The following is a 19,455-nucleotide window of genomic DNA, read 5'->3' as shown; positions in this document are numbered from 1 at the left end:
CCTTCTCTTAAGAGCTGCAGTTGCTGCTATAGAAGAGGAAGGGGAATGTCAGCCGCAGGGAGGAGCTCCTGTAAGACTATGTCAGATAAATATTTTGAAGAGTTTTTGATATTTAGGTGTGGTAACACCAGTCTGGGGCAAGGATCTTGTTTTGCACGATGTTGGTATACATTTAAAACAAGAAACAAGTGGATACAATCAGGTGGGTGGAAGAGAATAAGTAATGAGACACTGAGGCAGTCTCTCTATAAAGTCTGAGAGACTCAGAGTTTCTGACAGCAGAAATAATGAAAGTAGCAGTTAGTGGTAGAAGGGGGTTATCATGCAGCGAATGGATCTAAGTATCTGGGGACAGTGCCCCAAGGGAAAGGAGGTAGAACATCATCGGAAGGACTGGAAGACCAGGTTGCAGAGAGTTCTGGAGATGGAGAGGAAGGAAGGAGATCATACTAAAATTAATAATGATAATGATTAAGAAAAAATATTATTCAGGTGGAAGATAGCTACAGTCAGTAATGGTCATAGGAAGGTCTGTAAAATTGAACTTGGAGCAAAGACGTGCCAAGTAACTTTGTGTAAGCTATTATTCAGTAGTCCACCATCCGTCTAAGCTCAACGCTACCCTCCTTCACCCTGAATAAATTGTCATCCTGAGGCCTGACAACAGTGAAAATCTCCGCATTGTTTAAATTGACATTTCTTCGAACTGTTGACCAGTCAGCTCTCTATTTCATTGATGTATTTAGTCCAGGTGGTAGGAAATCGAAGTGGGCCAGAAACCTAAACTGCTTTTGGAGTTCACTGTTGCAAGTGAAATTCTCATCAATGAAGTTTACCTTGTAGCTTGAAACTGTATATCACAATTGTAAACAAACTTTTCAGATGTATTATATATTTATCTTTGAGTTGTCATTTTTTAAAATAAGTCAGAACAAATTTAATTTCTGTAACAGTTGGCATGATAAGCAGTTAATGGGGTAGCAGCATAAACATGAGTGGTTGACTTGAACAAGTTTGGTAACAAGTTACTGTATGTACTGGAGCCTTTCTCTTTTAAATTAAATAAGATGCAACACACATAGTTGTGTTGGGAATCTGAGATCCCACTTTAAGAGTCTTATGTAAAAAGATCAACATGTTGACATTAAATTATTTTATATTTTGCTTAGACCATATTTTGTATTTACTAAATGACTGTTCATTGCGTTGCATAGAACTGTTTTGTGAGGTGCAAGCTTACAAAGACTAAAACTAAACTTTTTCAGAAACCACATCTGATCAAAGCGACATTGAAGGACGGATCAGGGCCCTGAAGGATGAACTACGGAAAAGGAAGTCTGTGGTTTACCAGCTGAAAAAGGAACAGAAAAAGAGACAAAAGGAAAGACTGAAGGCCCAGGAAGCTAGTCTGATCAAACAACTGGAGGTTAGGAACAGTAGGAAGAAGGGCGAAGAAAAAGATTGTTAGCCTTAGATAAATCATTATAGCATGGGTGGTGTTGGCAGAATATTGTATCAACAGCTGTGAAAGACACATTACTGTGATAGAAGTGTGACTGTATCCTGGCTATTTAACCATTTTCGATAATGAACTAGAGCCTTGAGGCAAAAATGCCATTCCCTTTTAAAATATGTATCTTTAATGGGTTACTAGCAGCGTTCAGGGGACTTAGGTATGTTTATACACATTAGTACCCTAGCTTGGATTAAAGAGTGATACTCATGTAATTTGTTTTTGAAAGTAAAGTATTAAAATTTCTAGGATTCACAACTGTAGAGCTTTAGGAAGTCAAATAGATTGCTTTACAGAAAAACCGTGTGTATCCTTTATTCATCTAATAGGTTTTGATTGCTGAATTCTAATTATGGTTTAGTAGACTAACAGTCATAACTTTTCCGTGTGCAGTCATATGACGAGTTTATCAAGAAGACTGAAGCAGAGCTGAGCCAAGATCTGGAGGCATCACCCACAGCCAAACCTCAGATTAAAACTCCATCCTCAGCTGCTGCTGAAAAACCTAAGATCAAGGCACCACCACTTCATAGGTAACTGGGATTCCTTCTTCTTTTTGAGATTATTCTGATACTGCTGTAAATGCTGTTTCAGCAGAAACCATGAGTGCAAGGAAAGCTGGTAACTGCTCTTCTTCAAAGCACTGGACAGTGGCAGTATGCCGTTGACCTATTTGCTGGTCTTATCAGACCCAAAACAGATAAGATGTACTGCCATTGTAATCGTATGCATCTCACTTTTGTCCTGCCCAGCCTTTCCAGTCCTATTTTCAAGTTGTTTCTGAACAATAATTTTCAATCGTGCAAGAATTGTGCCAAATTTTTGCATGGATTACAGACCTGAAGGAATTTTTGCCCATTTTGGTCACTCATTATGCCTGCTGCACTGTGTGAGGCAAACCATTCATTTTTGCAACTTAAATCTGGTTTAGGTCTTAGGTTTTAAAAGGTAGAAAATTCAACTGATTTCTGCACTTCCTACTGTATTTTTTAAGTGTTTCGTTTTTTCCAGAAGTTGGAAGTTGGAAGTGCAGTTTTAGTGCATTCAAGTAAAAAAAAAAATAAATTTCTTCTTTTTTTTTGGCTGTAAAAAGGCTGAAGTTTGTTTGGTCTTTTTAAAAATTACTTTCCAGGATTCACCAAATTGTCCTCTCTGTTCCCATTCCTATTTTCTAAGGTCACAGTTTGATGACAGAGCAAACTGTTTATGTTATCATTGGTGTGGTATTATAATTATAGATGCTTGTATTTCCATTTTTATCTGTTAAAAAAAAAACCAACCAAAACAACACACTCTGGTGTAACCATGATTCATGCAATTTGATTTTTCATATTTAGGCCTGAGACAGCTAAAAACTGGAAATCACTGGCTGAATCAGAGCGATCCAGAGCATCTTTGGAATCCATTTCAGAACATGCAGGTATGTAACTGGAAGAATCTGTACTATGGATGAAGATCTTGAAGACTGACTGTTTTAAAATTCCTTGATCTTTTCCTTCTTGAATCGAGACGAGGTTTTAACAGAGGATGCAGACTTCATAAAACCATGATGCTCAAGCTATATTTTTATTATTGTTATTTAGTAGGCTTCTGCTTTTGCTGTTTCCCGTATATTCAGTATTTAATTTCACTATTGCTGAGGTTTGCCTGAAACCATAAAGTGACAACCTTTTTCCTTTCTTTTGTTTCTTGTTCCTTTATCACTTGAGGAAATAAAAAATAATGAAGAATTTAGGAATAGGTTGGGGGGTTTTTTTTAGATACTTTTCAATATTTCGTTGTTGATCATTATCTAATCATTATCTACCATTCTAATCTTGGTTGTATTTGTGGCTTGCAAACAAATAACTGAGCCCTTACCTTGGGCTCAGTATTGTATGGCATTATGAAATACTGGTACAAGGAACAGAATCCAAAAGAAAGCTTTAAAACACTGGAACTGAAAGAAAGTTGCTCATGTTCATAGGACGGCTAGAAATATATGTTTCCAAGGAACCAGTTTGTATCTTCTTTTAGCATAGAAACTTGGATGTTAATTTTGTTGCCTGTGGTTGCATTTTTCAATAAGACAATGCAGGCTATACAATCTGCTGTAATTCACTTTTTATTTTCCTTCAAGATGCCGTGTCATCAAGAACTGAGAGATCTGTGTCTGTGCACACCAAAAAGGTGGCTGTGACAGATTTTCATGCAGAAGGACCTTCTGGAACATCGTCTTCTGTTTTAATGTCACCAAGGAGATCCAGAGCAGGATCTGGTGATTCCTTAGATAATGTACCCTCATCATCTCTTCTCAAAGACGTGAAAGACATTAGCAGGGTATTCCATGGGTCAATAAACAGTGTAGTAAAAGCATCCAATGCTGAGGCTGCCTTCAGTCATAAGTCTGAGATACAGGAAGACTTGGAATACATAAAGTCTGAGGAATATGAGACTGAAGGTTCTCATGTTAAGCCTTTGGAGAGTTCTGATGTCTTGTTGACATTAGATAAAGAACAGGAGAGCTCATCGGACATCCTTCCAAAGAAAGTCCTCCATTCTGAAAACGAACACTCTCAGAAGGAACTCTTTGGTTTGGCTGTCGCAAGTCTTCATGGTACGGAAGAAATCCTAGAACAGAGAACGGCAGATAAAGATGCTGTAACTGGCCTGAGTGTAGAAGAGTATTCTCTCAAATCAGCAGAGGAAAAAGGTTATCTGCTTTCAGAACAACTCTTCAGTCAAAAGGAGCCATCATACCTTGAAGACTTTGAAGGATCCTCTTCCAGAAAACAAGCCTCAGTTGAAGAAACACTTCCTGGGCAATGTTACAAAGATGACTTTGAAGCATCTATTCTCTCTCCTGATGGGGATGCTCAGTCACTGACAGAACGCTCACAGCACACACAAACCAGCAGAAGTAGATCCACCAGCCTTGGCAGTGATGGTGAAATCAGTGAATACCTCAGTGACAGATCTTTCTCTCTCTCTGGCAGCATGCATTCAGAGAGGCTATTAGAACTTAAGTCTCCAACAGAACTTATAAAAAATACTGAACGCAGAGATGTGGAGCAAGAACAGGCCCCTGCCGAATCACCACTGTGGGCCTCTGTTTTGATCACAGAAGAAACGGATAGTTTGCCAAATTTCAACATTGGTGATAGAGTACTTGTGAGTAAAGTCCAGCCTGGAACATTGCGATTCAAAGGTCTGACTAAGTTCGCCAAAGGGTTTTGGGCTGGCGTGGAGTTGGATAAACCTGAAGGGAACAATAATGGAACTTACGATGGTATTAAATATTTTGATTGCAAAGAAAAGCATGGTATTTTTGCTCCTCCTCAAAAAATCTCTCACATTACAGAAAGTATTGATAGCCAGTTAGACGCAAATAAGGATGAAGACTCATTCTTTGATGATAGACTGGAGAAGCAACACAAAGCTGAGCAGAAAGACAGAGGAAGTTCCAAACCTGGCAAAGAGGATGAAAGCCAGAGCAGAGATGCAACAGAGAACTCTTCCCAGGGTAAAGCTCCTGCAGACAGAACTGTTTCAGAAGCCTCAGCTGGGGAAAGGGTTGATGAGGAGTCGTCTTCCAAAGTAAACAGCATAAAGGAGATTTCTGTAGCTATTGAATCACTTGCCCAAGAACAGTCAGTGGTGGATTATCTGAAGCATGCTGTAAAAGAGGAGGCCAGCCTTGATCCTCTCATTTCTGGTGTTGTGGATGAGATTTCCACTGTTCAGATGGATGACATCTCGGATTTCCTTTCTGAAAAACTGGAGAGGCAGAAGACACTGGGAGAAGAATGTGCTGAAAAGTTAGATGATCTCTCTCCTGGAGTTGTGGAGAAGCCTGCAACTCCACTTCTGGATTTGCTGACAAAAGAAAAGAACCAGTTAGAAGCCCAGCTTAGACTACCACTTAGAGAGGAAGAAAAGTCAAAAGACCAACTGGAGAAGGTTGGTTTGCTGACAGACAGTCTACTTAGAGATTTTGTGAAAGACACGGTCAATCAGTTACAGCAAATAAAGAAGGTCAGGAATGAGAAAATCCAGCTCAGCAACCAGGAGCTCTGTGATGTGAAGGAGGAATCCGGTACCCCATCCCAGCAGGTAGAAAACCAGATTCCTGATGGACTGAATAACTTTTTTCTAAGTTCTGATTTGGAAGATGAAAGAGAAGAACTTTCCTCTCCAGACATGTGTCCCAGACCTGTGAGTAACATACATCTTGCACTGATTTTAACTGTCGATTGTTCCTTTGATGGTGATTGGATATGAGGAATGCTGAGTGGCACCAGTTTGTTTTCTCCTAAGTTCTGTTTGGTGATTGACTGTATGTACGTCTTCTACATGTGTGTTCTTATGTGTCCAGTTCACAGGTTGTTTTGGTAGCCCTACAGACTGAAAGGCACATTTTGGCATGTGAAAGTGAAAAATACTTCATTTAGGTTGCATTTTGCCTACACGTTCAGTTTGTATTTAATCCTTACCCTCAGTTTTTATTCTAAAAATGGCAAATTACAACAGACTGTAAGCTTACCTCTGTCTATTCTTGATATGAAATAATCGTCCTTGAACATAATCAGTTGCTGTAGAGGTCATTAAGGTGTCAGACTGCTCTGTCCACTGAACTAATATGTCATGAGTAGTGTAAGTTCAAGCTTCCTCAGAACAACCATTAATGATACAGATACAGGACTGGGCCTTTCTGCTGAAGATCCCAGTGAACCTGTCTGCTTTGCCATCGATCTCAGTATGTTAATCATCACAGAAAGCTTCAGCCCATTTCACCAGTGTAAGCACTGCTCAGTCACTCAAACAGCCTTAATCTGCTAAAAGTTTTTAGGCTGTTGATTTAGATCTGAGACTCCTGGTAAGCGAAGTGGAAAGTTGTATGTCACGTTATCAGTTTTTAAACCTCTCAGCCTTTCGTAAACAGTTGAACATTACGACAGACAGTGGGCAGGACACAGTCTTTTAAGCTCTGTAGGAACCTTCTGAAAGCATTCATCAGGAGTGGTAGAAACCCCAGGTATTTGAATCAAAACATTTCTAATTTTACTGTGGGCTATTTATTATTTTTCTGAGTATTTGTGGATATATTTCCAGTTACATCAGCAGAGCACTTAAAAATGTAAGTTGAGTTAGACAACAGTGTGACACCACTTTAATATTTACTCTGTGGCTCTTAATTCACAGGAGAGTCCAGTGTTTGGTGCCAGTGGTCAGGAAGAGCTTGCCAAGAGACTGGCAGAGCTGGAGCTCAATCGGGAGTTCCTGAGTGTGCTGGGAGATGATCAAGACTGGTTTGATGAGGACTATGGCCTGAGTTCCCATAAGGTCCAGCACAAGCAAGCTGAGGAACCAGCAGTGCTGCCCAAGGTAGAACCGCAGAAAGTGCCAACAAAGCTGTGCGAGGAGCCTTTGGCGGTCCCTCATACTGCAGTGGAGGTGGAAGGTATGGTGCATGCAGCAGCTGAGGAGCTCTGGAAACTGAAAGAGCTGGGTCATGATCTGCAAAGTTTCAGCCTTCATACAGATCTCAGTAGTACCCTCAAAGAGCAGGACACTGACACAATAAACAAGCAAGTTTATAAAAAGGTACAGTCTTCAGGCATTTTGTTCTTTCCCTTTGAATATCTACCATGAGCAGCAGCAGCCTTAACTTTTACTTCTTTCTTTGTTAAGGTGGTATTTGATTTAACAAGAGAGATCTTTGGGGAAATCTTTGCCGAGGATCCTAATCTAAATCAGCCTATTTGGATGAAACCGTGTAGGATCGCATCTGCTTACTTCCGCCGAGTAAAAGATCCAAATGATCTGGATGAAATCAAGGTAGGAAGAAGTCTTTGTCATGCAGGGAAAGTGAGATGAAAAATATTATACTGGCACTTGCCTGAGTGTTAAAAGATCATAACAGGTGTATCCAGCAAGAGATTAGTTGTGAAGAGAAATGAGATTACAAACCTGAAAGGGCATTTGTCAAAATGGTCCTTTTTTACTCAACAAATTTGCCTCCCTGTCCTTTTCACTGGTGCTGGTTGCATTTAAACCTTAGTCCTCTGTGCAGAACTGCCAGGATGACCTTGATCTTATAAATTTTGTATGCTGACGGACTGCTTCTTTAGCAGATTTCGGTGGAACTCTGTATGGGTATATTGACGTGGATCCAATGGTAGGGTCAGGCCAAATGGGATGAGCTGGACTTTTTGCTCAGACACCTGTGCCAGTCTCACTGAGGACAGTGGGAGTTTCCCAGAGGGACCCAAAATTTGACTGGTGAGGACATTGTTGTATTTGGCAAGCCAGAGGGGATGTCCTGTTATTGGTGGCAGTGCTTGGTGGCAGTGCTAAAGAAAGGACAAAACCCCAAGAATCTGGAGCCTGACTGGACCTAGGTTAAACGTGCAGGGCTAGACGTGTGAAAAAAAAACTGTCTGCTTACAAGCAGTCAACAAAGAACCTTCCATACAGCTCATCAGGATGCAAATGAAGACTTCTACCTGTACTGTTTTTTCTGAAACTGGGAGGGTTTTGACTGTATTTTGATTAATCTACTGAAAGTATAGCATGTTAACTGTCTGGAAAAGACAGAAATAGTATCTAGATCACTGTGTTAGTTGAGAAGACTTTCAAAAGCACGTGGCAGGGGAGAGCAGGGGCACAGGGCAAGGACACCAAACTCCTACCCTGCTTTTCCTTAATATTCTCCCATAGAATGAATTGTCATAATCTCCTGTTTGCTGTACTGTTTAATTGAAAGCTTCTGTTCTCAAGATTGTTACAGCAGTCAGTATCTCAAGAATGTTTTCCCCCCACTTCTGGATTTAATAATTGTTTTGCCTGTGTAATGCTGCCTCATAGACTTTCTCTGTAACTTTCTTGTATACACCGCATGTCTCTTAGCTAAACAGAAAGCTGTTACGCAGTCTATAATGTGACTTTTGAGGGTAGGTACTTTGTGCATGCATTTAATTGCTTCGCTCAAATGTGATAAATCTCACCTTTACTGTTCTGTAGAGCTTCATTGCAGCTGAAGTACTGAAGTTGTTCAGCCTGAGGAAGGAGCCTAATCACAAAACAGACTGGCAGAAGATGATGAAATTTGGGCGGAAGAAACGAGACCGAGTGGATCATATACTGGTCAGTGGATGAAAATAAGCAATCATGTCAGATACTGTCCACCAGACTGAAGTGTCACGTGTTGTGACATTGTATTTTTCAGTATTCCATCATGCTGTTTAAAAAATACAAAGTGTGCATGAGGTCTTGGTAGAAGGTGTTTAATTTTAGAGAGTGCCCTATTGACAAAAACCGAAGTCCAGTGCCAGTGCAGTAAGGTGACTTGAGTGAATTCTCTGTTGATACCTACTGATTTGACTGGAGTATAAATTTGCCCACTCACAGAAGTTTAAAGCATAAATTTACAGAAGGAAGCACTGAAATATTTGACTGAAAGGAGAGTAAACTGTTTCTTTGAGAAGGGAATATGGTTTTCTTCTTAAATGTAAAATGTTTTTATTCTGAAGTAATATTGTCTAACTTGGAGATAGTGATACTGAGAACTATAGACCAGATTACTCATCAGATTCAACTGAAAGGTTGCAAAAGTTGTTAGGTTAGAACAGCAAAGAATTCAGAGAGACAGTATGGGACATGCTGCTACCTAGTACAAGGTAACTTGTCTGTCAGATGGTACCCACAGCTGAGCATTCCCTCAAAGCTAAGCAACAAGCAGGACTTCTGCTCCTGTAGTACTTGCTATGAACTAGTGAATGCAGCTGCCACTGGGGCGGAGGCACTTCAGTGTTAAAACTGTGTCAGATAGACTGCGTCTGTCTGTGTACTAGTTTTTGAAAGTTACTAGTTGGCTTGTATTGCAGGATGATTAACATCTTTATTGGCTATAATGATAGTGAAGGTTCTGCTTGGGAATATGTGTCGTCATTAACACTCTGCTTCACTTAATTATACCTGAAATTGATTCCACGCACGCGCACGTATAAGTAACTTTGAGTCATGGGTTGTGTGGTCTTTTAATTGCCCATCAGTGGAAGGTTTCCAACACAGGCCTTTTCCCAGGGGTTTAATTTTAATTGTATGCAGATAGAATATCTACGTATAGGACCTGCACATCCTAGTACACTGGATTCTGGGATAAGGAGGCTGTTAAAGCATGCACAAAAAAAATCTTATGTTTAGATCCCTGAGAGAACTAATAATGCACCTATTATGCTTGTGTACCAATTTCCTAATTTCTTTGAACCATACCTGGAAAGAAAGATTCCTGACTGGAAAAATTTTCCTAGTTGAAGGCATCCAAAGCGATTTAGGTGGAACAAGTTTGAAGTTCACGTGATCTGGTGGTCTGTGATTTACATGTAGCCCCAGATATCAAAGATTAATGGAGCTCTGACAAACTCGGCTTAGTAGATAATGTGTTTAATTTTATTTTGTTCTACAGTAATAAAATTTTAGCTGAAGATTGGGAATAGCTCTGTGAAAATTGTAGCATGCCATGCTTTATGAATAAGGCAGTCTCAGTGACATTGCTAACCACTTTATACTGTAATGTGAGACTGGCAGAGAAATTTCTAACTGAAAACCTTGGGAAATAGTGTTCAATTTCTCTTAGCTTGTTTTATTAAAATCTGTAGAAAACATGAAGTGTCTGGATAGCTTTCTCTGTCTCCTAGTTAGCCTCCAACTTGTGCTTAAGGTCATGAGTTCCGTGATAATGTAAATCCAAGGTCATAAGTGGATATACAGGTCTGTGCAAGATCTGCTGCCTCTCCACTAGTAACACACGGTGTAGCCCTATACTGAGAGGTCTGTTCGGGAGTTTTCCAGATTTTGTTTAAAGTATATTCAAGTAGTACAACACAGCAATTTCCTGAAAGAGCAATCAAGACTGATTTGGTAGGTTTAGGTGCTCTAGAAGCTTCCTTAGAAATCACAATTGAAAATGCTTTGTTCAAGTTTTTGTGAAGATTTAGCCAATATACACTTCTTGCAATGTGCAAGGGATGTCGTGTGAGTACATGAGCTGTGTGATTTTCCACATTCTTTTGCTGCTTATAAAGACAAAGACTGTTAAAAGAAGACATGATCTTCTTAAAGCAGAGGTAAACATTCTTAAGCTCCTGTTACTGGCATGTAAACTTTGAGCACAGGTCCTTCTAAGTTTCTTCATTTCCCCTTCAAGTAAAACTAACCTTCAGATTAAAACATCCTTTCATAGTTTTCTATTGAGACAACTATATATTTTTAGTAACTTCAATGAGAGGATTGAAAACGTGTGAATGTCCAATGCTCTCTGACCCAGGAGCTAGGCATGACTAAGGGTGAGAGGGGTTTTGATACAGAGGAAGGGGATTCTGTTGTATGCCACCTTCTCCAACGTATTAGTAACGACTGTCAAATAGTGGTATCATCTGCCTGGATGGTCAGGTGGCTCTAAAACCAGGAGCCATGCCTGTTTGCTGAATTTACTTTTATTTCTTCTCAAGGCACAGAAGCAAATGCCAAGCTATTTTTCCCAGCTTAATCTCTCCCTGATTAGCCCTGGATGTGTCCTTCTGGATTTACCATACTGAACCAAATTCCCAGTGGTTCCTGTCTTCACCAAAGGTTCAGCCTTGTGGGGAAGAGGCATGGCAGTAGAAGCAGCCTGTGCTAAACAAGTGCTCTCTATGATGCTCGGTCCTGTGGGTGACTGCAGTCAGCTATCACACCTGCTGGGAATTAAAGGGAGAACAGGGTGGGTTAGTCCTTGGCCTCCTTCCTTTCCCTTGTTCTTTTGCTACTTCCCCCAGTCACTGCATCTTTCCTTGTTTTCACTTTCACAGGCGCCTTCCCAGCATTGACACCAATATAGCTGGCCATGTTTTTCTGCCAGTGACAAAAAAAACCCATCTTCCTCTTCTCCTTTTTTACAGCACTGTTAAGTTTTGATCGGTCATCTCTGTCCTCAGCATTTGCACTGGGATTTCTTAAGAGAGTTCTCTGATCTTACTCCAGTTATTAACATTTACAGCAAATCTTGGCTTTCAGTAAACAAGTACAGGAGGTTCATGTTTATGAAAAGCTACTTTGTTTAAAGTCAAGTTAAAGGAATGTTTAGATGTTTGCTTTCTTCTTCTCATGTTCCTTTGTGTTGCCACCTTTATCGCATGTATGCTGTCTGTGCTCTGTGGGAGAACCTCATTTGCAAATGTACACGTAGACTGAGGTGCCACATTTTGGTACATCAAGGCTGCCTGCATCTTTCAAAACCTCTTTTTAAACTACAGCAAGAACACTCCTATCTCCTTATTTAAGTTCAAGTGCTAACAATAGACTGTTTCCACTACTTTTTTTTTTTTCCACTTGGGTCTTCAGCCAAAACTCCCTGTGCTGATCTGTTTGCACAAACTCTGCCATTGCTTTCCCTGCCACCCCCTCTTCCCTTTTATCCAGAGCTTGAGAAAGCAAAGCTCACATGATACTGCCAAACCTGTGTGTTTAGCTTTCACACCTGAGAAGTCTGCTAACAGAGTGCTGAAAAGTACTTGATCTTCTGACCTGTTGACTTAAGGGCTAGAATGTTTCTCTGCAGGCGGTTTTGAACTCTGCAACAAAGCAAAGCTGTTCCTACCAAGCTGTCTTAATTGGAAAGCCCGCTTCTGTGGCGCCCAAGATCTAAACCCAAAAGGGGTGCAACGAAAAGAAAAGAATCAACAAACCCTCCTCATATGCACTGTTGTGCATCTTAACATTTCCAGGTGCTCTGAGAGTGAAAGGTTGTGAGAATGCACCTGTCTGCCTTCCTCCTACTGGCATTCTTCCAAGGCAGTAGTTTATTTCTGGATTTTTGTACTTTTCAGTCTCCAAATGATCTAGTTACTCCTTAAATGTAGTTTATTTTGCAAATATTCATTATTTTGAACGGCAACCTTCAGAAATTGAAACTTACTAATTTACTTTCCAAAGTTTCCTTCAGATGATAATCTTTCAAGTGTTGTTTTTTGGACACTGTGGCATTTATTAGATGGCCAGCAGGATCATGCTACCCCATTATCTCCTGATTTTTCTTTTGTGTGCGTGCCACCTTCTTTCTTTGAGTGTTTTAAAAAAAAAAATCAACAACAAAGCACACACAAACCGTACTACACAGCCTTCTGCATTGTGTCACTGTTTATCTTTTCCTGTAGGATGGAATTCAGTTTCATTAGAACTTTTTTTCCTGACTTGGCAGAAATACAGTTTCTCTCTGGTGTAGACACCTTACTTTCTGGTATCAAATACATAAAGTTTTGCTTTTCTCATGAGAATATGCAAGAACTTAAATGCTGTGCATGTACTGAAGACAATGCAAAGCCCACTTCCATGAAAGCCATGATAGTCACCAAACGTAAGCCAAATATAAGCAAACTGTCTCCATTGCTTAGAAGCAGTTTGTAATACTACAACAAATGGATCAAACATTTCCCAGACAGAGCAGTCACAACTGCCTTAGCTCAGATGTCTGCAGCTAGAGCTGCAAAGCAGCATGGCAGTTTCCACACGTGTTCTGAATACACTATAAACAAGACTTGCCCGCAGCTGCAAGTTGCACATTCTCTTAGTTTTCCAAAAGTATGCTTGAGGAAGTCGTCCTAATGCCAAAGGAAATTGTGCACTGCCCCTCTGAGAAAGAGGGGAATGATAGAAGGGAGAGAAAAATTAATCACTGATACGTTTTTTCTTTCTTGATCTTTCTGCTGCTATTTAACACCCAGCCTTTCTCTGCCCAGATGGAGTTACCTTGGCCTCTCTTGTTTACTTGTGTTTCTTTACTGTGAATCTCTCTCTCTTCCCCCCACCCCCCACCTCTGGTTTTGGTGGTTTGGGGTTTTTTTTGTCCTGCTGGAGCACAGTAAAGGAACTCTCCCATCACATTGTTACAGGTGAAGCAGAATAAACAACAGCTTAATGTGGATCTCAATATTGGGGTTTGTTTGAGTGAGATCAGAGCTTTAAACCTGCTTGATTATTTTACTCACTTGCTTCCCCCCACCCCCAGTGTTATGTTCACTAGGTCTCGACTTTGCTTCTCAGCAGCGAGGTCGCTGCTGGCCTGGGAGGGTTGGGCAGAGTATCACATTGGGTGGGTATTGTGCAGCTGCTCCCGGTTACCAGTCTTGGATGTCATCGGTCAAGGTCCCTGAGGGTCCCCTGGCATTTGTTTCCACCCACCTCCTTCATCTGTAGCATCTTACCCCATTTCCAGGATCTCTCTTCCAGCCACGATCTTCACCTTCCCCCATTGGGGCCCCTGTTTTCTATCCCAGACCACTTCTGCTTTTTGGGAACCCTTTTTTTTCTAGCACCGCCTCGTCTTTTCGTGACGCCTGTCTCTTGCTTTTCCTCGTCTAAACAGTCTGTGATACAGACACACAACACACAGTCAGCATCCAAATTGGTGCTTGTATCTTACGCCTCTTTATTGATGGGAGGACTTGGGACATGGTGCCATTGTTTAGTCCAGGGTTTATCAAAATTTACAACCAGTGCATACTGGTTGCAGGCAGCAAGCTTCTGTTTGAGGAGTTCAGAAGTCTGTTTCAGACATTCACCCACACACAGACTTACACCCAATTATCTGCAGCTTGTTAGCATTCAATTTAAATTATTTTTCACCTACAACACTCGTTCAAAGTTTGATTGCCAATGTTGTTGCTTCTTCCTTATTAGTAAGAAGCGTAATGAAACCATTAACGCTTTGTCTTTGACAGCCAAGGAGTGCTCCCTGTGCTAGCGCAGAGATTTGTAAGCATGTAATGTGACTCCTCAAAGCTGTTTGCAGGATGAGATGCCTGCGCCTCTCTCCAAGCTCTCTTAAGAGAGGGAGAAAGGAGCTGTCAGACTGAAGCCCCATGTATAACTGAAGCCTCATGAATGGCTACAAACCCTGAAGCAGTGCCGGTTCCCTGGGGTTCCTATAGCAGCCTATTCTTGGGCTTCACACAGCGTTTGGGTTATTGAATCATCATTATGCTACAGCAGCTGTCACCTTCAAAACAGACAAGATTCTGGGTGGTTTAGCTTCAGGCAAAAGAGGGAGAGGGGGTGCTGGGGCTTGTACTCTCTTTAGATAATGACACTGTTACATATTGATAATGGATTAGTGGATTTTCAGTATGTGTTTGGCAGTGTCTGTGTGTCTGGCCCACTTGTCTGTGTGGACCGTGTAAATGTATTTTGAGTTCAGAGCGTAGGATTTATGGTCAGAGGAGCTTCCTGCTGTTTTTTCTGCTGAAGCTGAGCAGCGAAAGTGCTTTCAGTAGGTTTTCATTGTCGTTTTAAATATGAGCGATGTTTGCACCCACTCTTTCTTTTCTCAAAAGTTTGAACTTTGTTAGGATTTATCTGTCACACTGAAATGGTCACCAAGACAAATTTTTAATAAGTTTCATTGGAGATGTCCAGTTTGGAGAGATTCTCAATAAGACTTGATTTGCTGAATGAAATTATATGTTTCTGTCTGTTACTAAAACGCTTATTTGCCAATGACCAGTAAAACAGGATTTCATTTGTCAACAATTCAGGAGTAGAAGGAAATAAATACTCTTTGAGTTACTCTTTTAGCTATAATGGTACAAAATTGCATTTGTAGTAATGCTCTCAAATCCAATGAAGCATAGAATATTCTGTGCAAATGACCTGTAATACTATCATACAGCATTTTGTCTTCCTACACAGAAGAATTGGAAAAGTTAGTTATTTCCTTTAGGTTTTCTAATTCTTATTCAAATGAATTGAACTGTGGTAAAGTCTTGTCTTTTTCTCCTTCCCCTGTTCAAGGCCTTTGCCTGATTTCTTACCAGTTTGCTGCATGGAATCAGCTTCTTGCAAATATACAATTAGGGACTTTTTTAGTGGAGTTTCTGCTCTTGGCCAAGAATATTCCATTAGCTGAGTTCTTTCAACTGACAAACTTGTGCAGGAATATGAAATCCTTTAAAACGGATACTACAGTGAAAGGTAGAAAACGTTCATACAGTAAAACAGCCTGGCTCAAAGAGGTCTGTGTTCATTTTGCTATTCCAAGCATTTCCTGTAATCTCGTACAAAGACAGATATGTTGTTTACGGATGCGCACTGTTTTGGACTCTTTCTGGAACTTTTCAGGGGGTGTTATCCTAGAGCAACAGAATTGTAATATTTGTTTTGCCTTTTCCTTTCTAACCTCCAAGGTGCAGGAACTTCACGAGGAAGAAGCGCAGTGGGTGAACTATGACGAGGATGAACTGTGCGTAAAGATGCAGTTGGCAGACGGGATCTTTGAAGCCTTAATCAGAGACACTGTTGATGTACTGAACCAGATAAATGAGAAACAGCAGAGATTGCTGCTTGTCTGACAGTGCTGAAAGTAAACTTACAGCTGCGTAACCACCGAGTCACGGGCCTTTCTGACTCCTGACGTACTCTCCACCCTGCAAGTGCTGCTGCTGGACTTCCGTGTGCGGAGTTTAAAGGCACTTCAGATGTGATTAAAGGAACCTGAATTTGCATCCGCTGCTACTAGAAACCTCGCACCGGATTTGTTGTTTGGAACAAGCTGATCCCTCACTCGAGGCTGTATTGTGGAGTGCTCAAGACTGTTCATGTGCCAATGCTGTTATGCCACATAACTGTCAGCAGCTGTCTAGGGCCCCAGCCTGGGGCTTTGACATGTTCAGCTTGTGCTCCGAAAGGGTTGGGTAAAGTTGGGATACTGGATGCTTTGCTGGGATGGCTGTCAGCCATCAGTACTCGACTTGTCTTTAGAAATGTGAGTAATTTGGAGAAGAAACGGTTTGGTCAGGTTTTAGTCATAAATGGAGACTTACCTTACCGAAGAGTGTTGTAATCTTAACACCTCTTCTCCTGCAGCCCTAACAATGTGCATCAGTTTCTTCTGCTCCAGAGCCCATTTAATTCCCTTCTCTGTGAAGCTGGTTTTCATCTTTCTTCTGTGATGTGGTACCAAGTGTGGTGCCGGCCAGTCCAGGGAAATTAGATAATGTTGCTTTCTGCATTCAAGTAAAGAATTCTTGCTGCTTTTCCTATGTAACTTGCTTCGATCCCAAGGTGGAGCAAGATAAAGGCCACCTAATGTCAAGCGTGAAAGATGAGCCCGTGGACAGCTTTCCTCCTACCGTGTAGCACTTCTTCTCTTCCTGGAGCACCAGCTGCTCCCAGATAACGGATACTCAGGACTTCCTCAGGCACGAGACATGCAGGAGTGGAAAATGTTTCCTCACAAAAATTTGGCCTTCAGTCACTCAGCTTCCTCCCTTACTGTCACCTAATAAATCGGGGCAGCTGTTACTTGAACAATTTAGAGAACAGAGTGTATTCACCAAAGAAAGCAGTGTCCAGTGCTTGACTGTCTGCATGTTTTGTGCTTGTGGATTTTTTATTTATTTTCAGATAATTTATTAAGTGGGTTAGAGGAGAGTGTCCCGTGAAGTTGGCTGCACTGTCTTATGTTTTGAGACAGCCGAACTTGAGAAAGCATCTGTTCTGGAAACTTCCAGAGCCCCGTATTCTTCGCACAAAACCTCTCGCTTCTTGAGACAGACTTCCTTCTGCTGAGTGCTCCTTCCTAACCTGTCCCTCCCATTCTTGTATTTTTCTTGGAGGAACACAGACAATCTGGGGTCAAACGTTGATGCCTTAATAGTGGATGTCCCTGTTTGCTAACCCGGGACAAGACCCAGAGGAGAGTCAGATTCTCCAGACACTGGAGTGCAGAAAGACACTTTGAAGCCCTCGGAGGTGCCCCATAGATGCCACAACCCATGATAGGTGTGGTGGGGAGATCTCTACCATTTCTTTCATCTGCTTAGTTCTTGGGCTTCCTGCTATGCATACCTCTGCTACTGCTCCATTTTGTTTTCTCTTTTCCATCTTTTTTTTTCTTTTTTTTTAAAGCTATCATTGGAATATTTGCATTTTGCACAATGACACACAGCTGGTAATTCTTCAGGGACAGCACTGGGAAATGTTGGATTTGTCAGAGGTCCATGCAAATTCTCAGATACAGTATTGCCAGCGCCTCACTTATGAGTTAATGGTGAGCCATATTCATGGGAGCTTAACGAGTGGAAGAACAAGGAGGAGGTCATGGTGTATAGGAGCACCTTCAGCGGGCATATGCATGTCTGTTCTGCAGTAGTGGCCCTTCTGGCTGGCTGGAAGTCAGATGGTCTTGGTGGAGCATTGTTCAGCTTTTTTTTCCTAAGTGATTCACACGTCCACGTAAAATGTCATGATGCTGAACCAGGAAACTCTCAAATGCTTAAGATAGAAGCAAACTAAAGCTGCTGCATTTAACCAGCATGGTGTCACTGATTGGGTCACCGCCTCAGATTCCCTTTCCTGGGTGTATCATCTTCAATAGCACGGATCGTTATTTTTATAGGTAGCAATTATGGAAAGAAGGCAGAAACCTGCAGCGTAGGTTTGTGGCTAGAGTATCACAGAAACAAAGTTAGTTTCTGTTCTGTAGATACCGTGGCTGGTGTTGAGAAGGTTGCCCTGCATCCCCAAGGCATTTTGGCTGTTGTGCGGGGCTGGCATAGCTTTTTCTGGTCTGTCCACCAGCAGGGAGAAGGTTCTACAGTTGGCCTGCCAAGGTGCTGGGGACCATTGGGGATCATATGCCTGTTGTCTTGCTGGCTTGGATAGCACTGGTTTAGTACCCTCAACAGAAGTAGCAACTATTTTTACAGCTGTTTGAGCAGAAAGAAGCTGTGTCTAAATAATGGCTTTATTCCTTTGCAAACATCACCGTTTATTTTTAGTAGCAATCCGTGATAGGAGCAACCCTAAAAAGACTTGAACGTACGTGAATTATCTTCTCAATACCTCAAGTGTGTTGAGTTGCTTTGAGCTGAGTGTATACTCAAAACCTCGCGTGTGTTGCGTACTTGTGGACTGATGGTTACTGCGATGAAGCAATGGTCTGTCTGCGTCGTGGCTGGTAATGAGGAGGAAGCCTGGAGTCTCGCAGACAGAGGCTGAATTCTCCATTCCTCTCCCCAACCTTCTCATTTTAAGAACAAGATGCTATTTCTGGGTCCTGGTTATCTTGGTGCGACCACGTTAAAAGATTCAAGGCTGAGACGTTTTTCTGAGACCCGTAAGCTGTTTGAGGCAGTGGCTGTCATCACTGGGGAGATGCGGTTCCCTCTTCAGAAGGATCTTGATGCCAAGTGGGAAAGCCCAGGCTTGTGAGGAGAAGGAGAGCGAGTACCCCTCTCACAGCGGGATGTTCCCTGAGCCGAGCTGTGGAATATCAGTACTTCTGCCTTTCAGAAAAGGCTTGTTGCTCACAAGGTGGAATGAGAGATTGAAAAATCCCGTCTTGTTCACTTTCCTTTCTTGAAAAAGTGGCCTTAGCTTTTTGCAATACTTGAATAAGTGTGTACCTGCAGAAGATCTTCAGTAGCACAGTGGTAGAAACCTTTTAAGTGACTATTCAGCGAGGAACTGCGTGCAGTTCCAACTTTCATATCCCTTTGCTACCTTAAGAATATTAGGAAAATAAAGTACTTTTCAGCAGAGAAACAGTTGAATCTTATAAGGTATTTAGTGCATCTGAAGTGTTTACAAATCAACTAAAATGGAGAAAAGCAAACTATTGAACTTATTTGTAATTTAAACATTAAATGCAAAAATATATACAGATGAAAGAGGAATACTGTAATTAACCTGCATTTACTAGTTTTTTCCTTGACTTTGCAGAGCCTTTTGATACACATTTGCAAAGCCGCCTTTTGGGAGGCTCTGTCTCCCTGTCTACTGTGTTGTGGAGATGCTGAAAAGAAACCCGTTTACTGTGTATGTGTAAATAACCTGGTAACTTGGTTTTTGGGCCAGTTTCAGCTAATGTTCACATCCAGAGCAGCTTTGCACAGTAGACAGACCCGAGGATGTGGAGGGTTTTTTTT

The 19,455-nt window shown here is 41.4% G+C and overlaps 1 protein-coding gene across 1 annotated transcript in view; it reads left to right on the top strand.

Annotated features, from left to right (window-relative positions):
* CEP350 (centrosomal protein 350kDa) overlaps positions 1-16,037 on the top strand; it is a 64,083-nt gene extending 48,046 nt beyond the window's left edge. Inside the window, 8 exon segments of the mRNA XM_009892839.1 lie at positions 1,266-1,426; positions 1,907-2,046; positions 2,851-2,933; positions 3,633-5,707; positions 6,695-7,096; positions 7,184-7,330; positions 8,516-8,638; positions 15,712-16,037. Of these exon segments, the coding sequence (XP_009891141.1) occupies positions 1,266-1,426; positions 1,907-2,046; positions 2,851-2,933; positions 3,633-5,707; positions 6,695-7,096; positions 7,184-7,330; positions 8,516-8,638; positions 15,712-15,876 (3,296 nt within the window). The 3' untranslated portion in view covers positions 15,877-16,037.
* The last annotated feature ends 3,418 nt before the right edge of the window (positions 16,038-19,455 follow it).

Source organism: Charadrius vociferus, unplaced genomic scaffold, assembly GCF_000708025.1.
Source record: "Charadrius vociferus isolate BGI_N301 unplaced genomic scaffold, ASM70802v2 scaffold39, whole genome shotgun sequence".
Classification (NCBI taxonomy): Eukaryota; Metazoa; Chordata; class Aves; order Charadriiformes; family Charadriidae; genus Charadrius; species Charadrius vociferus.
Note: the sequence above shows the minus strand (reverse complement) of the source record. Positions and strands in the feature narration are given on the sequence as shown.